The sequence below is a fragment of the Canis lupus genome, chromosome 6, assembly GCF_003254725.2.
Source record: "Canis lupus dingo isolate Sandy chromosome 6, ASM325472v2, whole genome shotgun sequence".
In the NCBI taxonomy this organism is placed as follows: domain Eukaryota; kingdom Metazoa; phylum Chordata; class Mammalia; order Carnivora; family Canidae; genus Canis; species Canis lupus.
In genome coordinates, this window is record NC_064248.1 from 42097937 (window position 1) to 42109505 (window position 11569).

The 11569-nt window shown below is 43.8% G+C and overlaps 1 protein-coding gene across 1 annotated transcript; it reads left to right on the plus strand.

Annotated features, from left to right (window-relative positions):
* The first annotated feature begins 1014 nt into the window (after nt 1–1014).
* Nucleotides 1015–9544, plus strand: GNAT2 (G protein subunit alpha transducin 2). Its single transcript, XM_025417338.2, has 8 exons — nt 1015–1193; nt 2837–2879; nt 3171–3312; nt 4210–4367; nt 6281–6409; nt 6616–6745; nt 8571–8724; nt 9270–9544. The coding sequence occupies exons 1-8, from the start codon at nt 1076–1078 to the stop codon at nt 9458–9460; spliced, it is 1065 nt and encodes a 354-aa protein (XP_025273123.1). The 5' UTR covers nt 1015–1075; the 3' UTR covers nt 9461–9544.
* The last annotated feature ends 2025 nt before the right edge of the window (nt 9545–11569 follow it).

Consider the following 11569-nt stretch of genomic DNA (forward strand, 5'->3'; position numbering starts at 1 on the left):
AGCGAGGGCCATCCCGACGTTTGCAAAGCCAGAGTCCAAGTTCCCAAGGAAGCAGTTTGTTATATGAGGCAACATAGATCCCCACTCTAAATGCCAGCAGAAGTTCACTCACCAACTGAAATTGGGCCTTTAGGTGGCTTTAGTGGATTAAGGGGACGCAGCCCCATTCTCTGTACACATACCCCTTTTCCTTCATTTAGTCACCAAACCTTTACTGATGGTTCACTAACAAACTACAAGGTCTGAAGCATTCAAAGATGAATCAGATTTGGTCCCAGACCCGCAGGGGGAGGAATTCACCCTGGGGGAAACCCATTTGTAAAGTAAAGTACAGTATGAAGTTATAAGTGCTATTAACAGAAGAAGCACATACAAAGAGATGAGCCAAGAGAAAGGATGATAAGAGCTTCCTGGTGCAGCAGTCACTGGAGGAAACATTTATAATCTTTCCAGATAGGGCACCACCTTTAACAAAACCACCTTTGCCAGAACCAGCCTGGTATGATGGAGAGGGTGCTCTGATGCCTTGAAGCCCTTGAAACCAAGACCCTAAAATCTGGAATCTCAGGATGGGCAGAGCTTCCTGCATTTATGTCTTTAATCTCTAGTGCTAAGATGCAAGTGAATCCCAGGAAGGGATTTTTAGGGGATCAGCCCCTCAAAAGGATGGGTCAACTGTGATCTCATTCCAGAGAGCTTCAGTTTCCCGCATCCTATCCTCCTGTGTGAGAATCCAGCAGATCATTTTCCTAGTTACATAAATACAAGTCTCTGCCCTTTGTCATACTGAGCTCTTAATTGGCTTTGCTCCGTCACATTGCTAGATATAAAGCCTACAATCCCTAGACTAAGTAGACCTCCAGCTGGATAGGGAGTCTCGGCCAAGACAGGCAGGGTATAAGAACCTAGAGCCTGCTTCCTCACCGAGGCCCCTATAGACCAGCTTTTTAGGAGGACTACAAAAGGGATACTCATCCCATTTTATTTTTTCCTTATCTTCCATCTCACAGACAGGAAGCTCTAGAGAAGAAGCTTAAGGGCCAGAAGAAACAGCTGAGGAGGAGACAGCAAAAAGATGGGGAGTGGAGTCAGTGCTGAGGACAAAGAACTGGCCAAGAGGTCCAAGGAGTTAGAAAAGAAGCTGCAGGAGGATGCTGACAAGGAAGCCAAGACTGTCAAGCTGCTATTGCTGGGTGAGCAAGATGGGAAGATGAGCCAGAGAAGGAGAAGGTACTGCTCCTTCCTGCTTATCCTGGATGGTAGGTGGGTCTTAGCCCACCCATGGAGAGGGGAGGGATGGCAGGTCATTTTTCCTTTCCCCATCGGGTCTTGGTCTAGGGAATCAGGGCTCTAGGGCTGAGCACAGCCACCCCAAAGAGGTGCAGAATGCCAAAGCTACCCTGGAATTGTTCTGCTCTTCCTTGAACCAGAATTAGTGCAAGGGCTGGGGCAGACCTATCCATCTCTAAATCTAACCAAACCTAACAATTCACAGCTTGGCAAATACCGTGAACCCTAGGCTTGCAGACAGTTACTGAATCTCCAGTCAGAGCTCTGAGTCAAGGACTCAGAAGTCCTACCATATAATCAGTGCCATGTAGTCCCAGGGACAGGCCTACTGCTTCGTGCCAAGCAAACTGGTTCCTTCTCTTTGCTTCCAGTACACAATTCATATACATTTTAGAACTAAGGAGCCTGAGGGAGGAGGAATGGAGTCTTTACGGCGGTCCTTTCCTGGCTTTCTGTTGAGTAGTTGCCCTCAGAGCCCCTGCCAGATGGGAGGTCCATCAACATGATGAGCTCCTAAGCAGATCACAGGTCTGTGCTGAAAAAAGAAAAACACTTCTATTGGTCAGAGTAAGTGGTCACAGCTGTAAATAGAACCAAGACAATGAAGAGTTTGGGACACCTGGCTTAGAGGTAAAAACTCCAATGGTAGTACAAAGGTAGGCAAGTTGGAGCAGGTGGGGTCTGTGCAGCAGCAGATTAGCTGGCTCGGCTATTTTGAACCCATTGCACCTCCTCTTCCCCAGCTGATCTGTGAGCATACCACTATAAGCTGGAACCAGACTCCAAGGAGCCCAAGAACCTACAGAAGGGGAAAGAGATGGCAAGGCCACTGAGAGATCTTTTAAGCCTAAGCAGCTTTCTTCCACATACAGGATAAGCAGCTTAGAGGGAACAAGCAAGCACAGGTTAAGTGGGAGGGGGTTAACGTATCAGGGCAGTGCAGACAGGGGGAGAGGGTTGAAGGGCATATGGAGGGGGAGCGGAGTGTGAATGAGAGGATGGTAGGGCATTTTAGCCAATAAAGGAAAAAGCAAGATGATAAAAAAATAATATTTCAGTGAAATCTGCAATACTGCCCCAAGATCACTCTCCTGAGTAAAAATAGAAGAAAGGTATTAAAGGAATTCCCTTGAATCTATCAGTGGTTCTCAATGAAATTTTGCCATCACTCCCTGCACCTCCTTGGGACACTGGGAAATGTCTAGAGACGTTTTTAGTTGTCACAACTGGAAGGGAAGAGTGCTGCTAGCCTCCAGAGGCCGGGGAATGCTTGCTAAACACCCTACGATTCACAGGACAGTCCCCCACAAAAAAGAATTGCCCAGCCCAAAATGTCAACAGTCCCGAGGCTGAGAAACTCTGCTCTAAATCCATACTGAATGGCCTGAGCTCAAGGTGGTCAGAAATTGAGGGCAGCAATCAACCCTATGTGTTCTCCCCTAACAAGGCTCCCAAACAAGTTCTAGCTTGGACTTCTTACAGGCCGTCTACTGGAGGGTTGGGGAGAACTGGTGGAAATCTGAAGCATAAGCATTTCTCCCTGCAGGTGCTGGTGAGTCAGGAAAGAGCACTATCGTCAAACAGATGAAGTGAGTAGGAAAAAAGCCCCAGAGGACTGAGGTAGGGTGAAGTCAGAAGAGCCCATAGAAGCATGGAGGATGAAGGGCTCTTCGGCCTCAAGGAACCCAGATGTAAAGGATATAAAGAACCTGATCTCCAATGTCCCTCATCTATATGCCCTTTTCTCCTCACTCTTTACTTTGGGACAGCCATAGGCATAGAAATTGGGTTCTCATGACACTTTAAATCCTTCCAGATTCTCAATCCCTTAGGTCTGGTTATTCAGGTCCACTTAAGGGCTGGGTGTCTACTCCTTGCAGGATCATCCATCAGGATGGCTATTCACCAGAGGAGTGCCTGGAGTATAAGGCCATTATCTATGGGAATGTGCTGCAGTCCATTCTGGCTATCATCCGGGCCATGTCCACACTGGGTATTGACTATGCTGAACCAAGCTGTGCGGTAGGTGGTTAACAGTATGTGGTTAAGGGTGGGAGGAAAAGCTAATGAGAAGAAACAGCAGCCAACAAGCTATGAGGAAACATGGGCCAAAAAAAGTTTCATGTAACTAAATCCCACCTACTGAGCTTCCAGTTTTTACTTCAGTTCTGGAAAAGTGTGCAATCCCTACCTTACAACAAATTACAAAAATCTGCTTTCAGCTTCCTCTGCCTTTTTGTCTTATTTTACCATTTAAATTGCTCTCCTTGGGCTCCCTACCCTGGCCATGGAACTTTTACAAGCTAAATCCCTAGTTCCAGTATTGGCCTTTTCCTAAATTGGAACCACAGAGAGACCAAAGGTGGTTTCCTGTCTCCCATGTTGTCTATTTCATGGTCAATCTGGTTTTTATTTTTTATTTTTATTTATTTTTTTTATTTATGATAGTCACAGAGAGAGAGAGAGAGGCAGAGCCACAGGCAGAGGGAGAAGCAGGCTCCATGCACCGGGAGCCCGACGTGGGACTCGATCCCGGGTCTCCAGGATCGCGCCCTGGGCCAAAGGCAGGCGCCAAACCGCTGCGCCACCCAGGGATCCCTCAATCTGGTTTTTAAATTCCAACCTTACTGTAGCGGAAGACCCACTAAAGTGGCAGTACCCTTTTAGACTAAGGCTGGAAGGTAGAAACACCAAAGAGGAAGCCCCTGGAACCTCTGTTTTCCCCTAAGCATCCCAGGACTGGATAAATTACCACCTTCTATATACCCGAAGCACATTCAAAATTATCAGTGTTTTCTTAGCATCTCCATCTTAGGCTTCAGTAGCAATGCAAAATGCGTTCCTTTCAGCAGTAGTCCCAGGAGTCTCCTGGAAAGCCATTACTCCTGTGCAGTTCTCAGCCAGGTCTTTGCCTTACAGGATTCTGGGCGACAGCTCAACAACCTGGCTGACTCTATTGAGGAAGGCACCATGCCTCCCGAGCTGGTGGAGGTCATCGGGAAGTTGTGGAAGGATGGTGGGGTGCAAGCCTGCTTCGACCGAGCTGCAGAGTACCAGCTCAATGATTCAGCATCTTAGTAAGACTCTGGGGAAGGGGTGGGATGAGGCGTAAGCAACCAGGATTTTCAAGAGAAATCACACCCAGCCTAAAATTTCAGGCACTGAAAGCTGGAGTCCCAAGGACTGAATTCAGCCTGGACTCCTGTTTAGGCTTGAGCAGTGTTCTACTATGCTTTGAATGTGATGCCCTTAGATGGACACTGCCATAGCTGTCACACTCTGTATTGCTTTACGCTGGCTCACTGCAGCCTACAGAGCTGAAGACCCCCAAAATTCAATCGAAGGTGCTCTGTTTAGTAGCCGTCAGACTGCTGTCCTCTTCATTAATTCATACACATAGCCTGTCCTTTAGAACCATGAATGCGAAGACCGACCTGCAGTCCTGCCACATGTTCTCCCAGGAGGCGCATGATTCGTGATGGTCTTTCCAGGGTGGAATTTTCTAGCTGGTAATCTAGGCTCTACTTAGGCCACTAACCAGAAACTAAAGCCTCCTTCACCCACAGCATCTCATGTCAGGGGGCCAGGGCACGGGACAGACATTTTCCGGGCAAATGAAAGGAAGTCGGTCAGGGGATTGAAAAGAAGCAACTTTGCAAGGCTGGTTCCAAAATGATAAGGTACACAGATGCACGTCAAGTCTACCTCTAACAACGTGGTCTCTATCCTAGATGGGCAGGAACTTTGCAGTCAAACAGACTTGGATTCAACCCCTCTTCTGTCACCTAATTCTGTAGTACAGTGATCATCTACCACCCACAGAGCACTACTCACCAAGGCCAAGGCACCACCAGGTGCACTAGGTACACCATCTCATTTGGTCTGCACAGTGAACCTTTGAGATACAGTAATTATTAGTCCCATTTATAGATGAAAAACTGAGGTTCAGAGAGATTAATTAATTTGCCCAAAGTCATATTGATAGATGGCAGCAGCTGGATTTGAATCCAGTTCTATTTGACCACTAAGCTGAAGGCTTTTTACAATATATCACATTGCCTCTTGACCTTGGACAAGTCATTTAACTGTTCTGAATTTTCCTTCATCTGTAAAAGGGGATATGAAATTAGGAAAGTGTATGAGGTTAAATGACCATTTAAAGGTGCAAAAGCCTGACATACAGTAGGCACTTGTCAGTTTTCCTTCCCTTTTTCTGTCATCTCACTTCATATCTGCCTTCCTGTCTTTTTAAAATTTTTTATGGTAACTGTCAAACATATATGAAAGCAGAATATAGTGAATCACCTGGCTTCAACGGTTAACAACTCATGGCCATGCTTGTTTCATTGTACTTTCATCTCCCACTGGATTATTTTGAACGAAGTCCCAGATATCCTCTCATTACACCCTAAAAATTTCATTATGCATCTCAAAAAAAAAAAAAAAAAAAAAGAGGCCCGTTTAAAAAAAAAAACTGTAACATAATCATCACACCTGAATATTTAATAATTCCTTAATATCATCAAATATCCAAGCAAGTGCTAATTTAAGTTTCCCCAGTTATCTCAAATGTTTGCTCCCCAACTTGATTCAGGATATAAATTATGTTGATACATTGCACCAATTGACACCTCTTAATGTCTCTGATGTCTTTTAGTCTATTCTTAGGTCTTCACGGAACTTTTGGCACCCATTTAAACCACCAAATCTCACTGAGGGTCTAGAAAACCTTGTAGTCATGCAAAACTTAAGGAAAATTTACCTGAGTTGACTTATATGGGCTAGAACCCCATGCCTCTCAGCCCATCCCACACTCCCTTTTGTAAGGACACAAGGGGATCTGAAGGGAAGAACCCTAGGTTTAACAATATGGATTCTAGTCTTGATTCTATCACCAAGTTAGTTGTGTAGCTTTGGGTAAGACCCTCTACCTTTCTTGGCAGTGGCTGTGGAAAGTTTAATGTCATCAATTCCAAGCTCTCTTCTCTAGCTACCTGAACCAATTAGACCGGATTACAGCCCCTGACTACCTCCCTAATGAGCAAGATGTGCTTCGATCCAGAGTCAAAACAACAGGCATCATTGAGACCAAGTTTTCTGTCAAAGACTTGAATTTCAGGTGAGTACACAGTTCCCTAGGGCACTGCAGATACACACTTGGCTCCTGGGGACACCTCAGATACCAAAAAAGGGCAAGGGCATGCTTCCTGGCCTTCACTAAAGCCCAATCTGAATGACTATCCTATTTCTCCTCCTTTCCCATCTCACTGCCAAATGGCCCCAAAGTAGCCACCTCTCTAGAGCATGTGCTGTTTTTTCCCTCAGGATGTTTGACGTGGGAGGGCAAAGATCAGAGAGAAAGAAGTGGATACACTGCTTTGAGGGAGTCACTTGCATCATTTTCTGTGCAGCCCTCAGTGCCTATGATATGGTGCTAGTGGAAGACGACGAAGTAGTAAGTGGCCTTTGTACCAAGCAACTTTTGAGAGCTCCCCCGTGATCCTTCCTCTAAGCTTTATGTCACCAATTCTTCAACTTGGCTGCTTTCAAGACAGTCTAGCAGTCCTCTAGCACACAAATCAACGTCTCAGGCAGTAATTCTAGAAAAAACTCCTTTACAGGTTCCAGGTTAGCACTTTAGAGCTCCAAATTTACTGAGAGTGAGCTTGGTCTCAGATTTAGACATCCAAGAATAACTTGGACATCACAGAGCTTACAAGAGGAACTGAGTATTAAGGGGACAAGGAAACACAACTGGATTCGCAAAGCACAGGAGTTACACTTAGGACTTTCTCAGGCTGCCTACGGAAATAAAGGATAGGAGGTGAAAATGATAGAGCAGAAAAATAACGTATGATGTGTATCTTTGTGCAACAGGATAGAGGGGTTGGACTAACCTCACTTGGAAGCCTAAATATGTACTGTCAACAGGACTAAGGAGAAACTGGCAAACCAGATTTCTTACATGCCACTTAAATTGGCAGCTGGAAGACTACCTGAGACTGAGTCTCTTGAGCCTGCAGAGCTTAATCTGCATGCCAAGTGTCAGCCCAGCCAATTACCTTTGGAGTTTGAGACAGGGTATCAGGCATGGAAAAATGCTAATGGAGGCCCACAGCTCACCCACATCAAACAAAGCTACTACACTCCCATCTCTTGCTTCAGTTCTCCCTTCTCCCTGGTAGTTCAAGTTCACATTAGAGCTCTAAGAATATCTTCTAGCCAAATTTGATTTTTTCAAGATCTCTTCTGTCTTTAACCCCAAAGTCTACGAGGTTTTAAGGGGTTCTGCAGGAGTATTAGCAATGACAAAAGCCACAAAAAGTTGATTTCTTTCTTCATTAGATGAAAAGATTGAGCACAAGTCAACTAACAGAATACTTCAAACCCTCAAGGCCTGCTCCTTTTTTTTTTTTAATTTTTTTTAAATTTATTTATTTATTTATGATAGTCACAGAGAGAGAAAGAGAGAGAGGCAGAGACACAGGCAGAGGGAGAAGCAGGCTCCATGCACCGGGAGCCCGATGTGGGATTCGATCCCGGGTCTCCAGGATCGCGCCCTGGGCCAAAGGCAGGCGCCAAACCGCTGCGCCACCCAGGGATCCCTCAAGGCCTGCTCCTTGAAAATAGGCTGGTCTGGGGCACTTGGCAACACCTAGACTCTCAGATACACAGCACCACTCCTCACTCACTCAAAAGTTCCAATCACATGAGGAAATAAGGCAGAAGTACTTGTGGTGCGGCACTGAGAAATTCTCTGGCCCTTACCATTTGACACCAAGGCAATAGTCCCTATTATGTTCCTGCCCAAACTGAGATCCAGGACTCTTTAACAGAAGCCTATCAAAATCATCCTGGAGACACATATGGGGACATGATAACTCAGGCCTAGTTTCAACCCTGTATCAGCAGGACTTACAGATGTCGAAGTCCCTCACAGTACCCCAGCAGCCTAAGATCAGCATAACAGTTACTGTACACCTATATGCCAACCACTGTCATGGACACTACATACTTGATCTCATTGAACTTCCATAATAACCCTAAGAGATAGGGAAACTGAAATTCAGAAAAGCTCAGTTATCTGTCCCAATGACAGAAAGAGGATTAGAAGAGCAGCTGTATCTCTTTGGTTCTATCCCACCCACCAAAAGGAGATAAGCTGTTCCCCAACATCCCTCTTACATTCAGAGCACTAATCTCTCCAAGGAGAAGAACAGGAAGTAGACACTACCCTGTTAGCTCAGTCTGAAATCTCTAATGGTGTTTCCTCCTACTAGAATCGTATGCATGAGTCATTGCACCTCTTCAACAGCATATGTAACCACAAGTTCTTTGCCGCCACTTCTATTGTCCTCTTTCTCAACAAGAAGGACCTCTTTGAGGAAAAAATCAAGAAAGTCCATCTCAGCATTTGTTTTCCAGAGTATGATGGTAAGTCTCAAGCCCCGGAGACAACGGTAATGCTTGCTTGGTAATGACTGGTGATTGCCTCATTTCCTATACCAAAGATACATAAAGGAACCTGTCTTTAAGAAGTACTAAGTGTATAACTCCTTTGCTTGGCTGGGTTGATGATCCCTTATCCCTTAATACTCAGTTCCTCTTATGAGCTTTGTGATGTCCAAGTGATACTTGGATGTCTAATCTGAGAAACCTGGGTATTTGGTCATAGGTTTAAATTCAGATGCCCCTGGAACAGAACAGATGTCAGATGCAGGAGAGCCACTGACTGTTCAAAGGATATCTACCAGAAATCAAGGGTGGGGACACAAAGATCCCTCTCCTCAATTTTGTCGCTCAACTCAAGTGATAAACACTGGAGTGCAAAAGAGGAGAGGATCCTCCCTCCAAAAACAGGCCCCGAACTGCAGCTGTCCAATACATTTTGAGGGTCAAAGTGGTCACCCAAAAAGTAAGTACGTAGCTAAGAAGGGTTAATTTATCCCACTTCTTCACTATTTTTTCTGGAAAACCAGGAAACAACTCTTTTGAAGATGCAGGGAATTACATCAAGAGTCAGTTCCTTGACCTCAACATGCGAAAAGATGTCAAAGAAATCTACAGTCACATGACCTGTGCTACAGACACACAGAATGTCAAATTTGTATTTGATGCAGTTACAGATATTATCATCAAAGAAAATCTCAAGGACTGCGGGCTCTTCTAATCCTCATCACTCCTCTTGTAAACATTCCATAAACAGGCTTGGAATCTGGCTAATTTCAAGCAGAAAAATCATAGGTCAGCATACCATGGCAGAAGAAAGATTCCATTCTCCCTTAGAGATGGACTTCTACATGATTGCAACTGTGTCCCATACATTCTTTTCAGAGTGGGATAGCTAGTGCAGTTTAAAGAACACAAGGCCAGAAGTCAAAGACCCAGTATAACTTACTAAAAGGTATAAATATTTCATTTCTCTGAGCCTTGAGTCACTCATCTATAAATGAAGATAACTTCTCTACTACTTCACAGGGTTACTCTAATGATCACAAACATAAACTGAAGGGAAGGAACATAAAAGCTGTGTGGTTAGAGTCACAGAAAGAAATCCTATATAAAAGCAGCCATTTATGAAATTCAAGACTAAGTTTTTAGATGAACTATCCTAAAGAAAGCAACAAACCTTCACGTTCTGCAAAAGAAAACAATTAAAAACAAGACCTCAGTAAATCTACCACTGTTTTTTACTAACAAACCTTAGCTCAGAGATCTGAATCACTGGATAGGAGATGTGAGTTTATGTTAATTTCTAAGGTACACATCCAAAACTGATCATCTTTATTAAGCAGACTATCGCTTTGCCCCCACAATTGCCATAAAGACTGAGTTTCCTAATTTATCTCTGTAAGTAACTGTATCAGGTATATAAGGCACTTTTTTTTTTAAGTAGGCTCCATGCCATGCATGGAGCCCAGTGTGGGGCTTGAACTCATGACCCTGAGATCCAGACCTGAGCTGAGATCAAGAGTCAGACACTTAACAGACTGAGCCACTCAGGTGCCCTTCAGATATATGACACTTTCTGAATAAACTTAAAGATTTCAACACACTTTCACTTGGAGTATTAATGATTTTATTGCTACCACTTCTCAATCACAGAATTTTTTTTTGTTAAGTGTATTTATTTAAGCAATCTCTACACTTAACATGGGACTCAAACTCACAACCCCGAGATCGAGAGCTGCATGCTCTACCAACTGAGCCAGCCAGATACCCCTCAATCACAAAATTTAGAATAAGCAAAGCTAAAATTTGCATTTTAACTGCTACATGTTTCAGAACAAAAAAGGCAGCTGATCTTGCTTTAGGCACTAAAAATCTTTGCAGTTGAATCCATGGGAAGCCTGGCTGAAAACAACATCTCCCCCATACAGACAACAAGTAAAAATTATTTCTTTTAACTACTCTGAGGGGAAAAGAAGCTTCCATTTATCTTGACAGGAAGTGGTGAAGTCAAGTACAGATTTAGCACTTACAACTACTATGAGGAAACCTCGTGGCATCCAAGATTTAGTATTTAAAAGAAAGTGTCAATTAAAATGAAAATCTGTTCTTTGCCAGAAACGCACATTCACACTTAGGCTGCTACTAGCAATATTGATACTAGAGAGCCATATGAGCTTGAAATACACTTAAGAACAAATTTGCAGCTGTTAAAATTGGATTCATTTAATAGTCTTTGTGATTCCATGAAAAGAAATCAACTTGAGAGAATTACCAGAGAAATAAGGGAAAGTACTCTGACTACTGCTCATTAAAAATCTTCACCAAAGAAAAAACCTGGGCAAGATTTCATGCATCCAAGAGCTGTTCAGGGACTACATTCTAAATGGCATATTCCAATTACCACTAACCTGCTTGTTTAACTCACTATACAGGGGTTATAATTCTTTTTTTATCATGGATCCCTCTAACAGTCTGACAAAACCTATGGACCTCTTCTCAGAATATTTAAAAATGCATAAAATAAAATTCAGAGAATTACAAGGGAAACCAACATACAGGAATACAGCTTTATCTTTGGAGCCCGAAAGCCCCAGGTTAAGAATCCTCACTATAGCTAAGATCTTGTCTGTTCAGGCCCCAAAACTAACGTATCCACTTATTCCATCTTCTAATAGGATAACCCAACCTCCCCACAAATTGTACCAGATTGTTTGCTTTTTTCATTATCTTTTCCTTGATCTTTGACTCCAGGCAGGACTTGGTGATAGGCCAAAATATAAAAGCCCATCCCAGGCTTCTTGGTTATGGATGTTCATATAGAACCAGC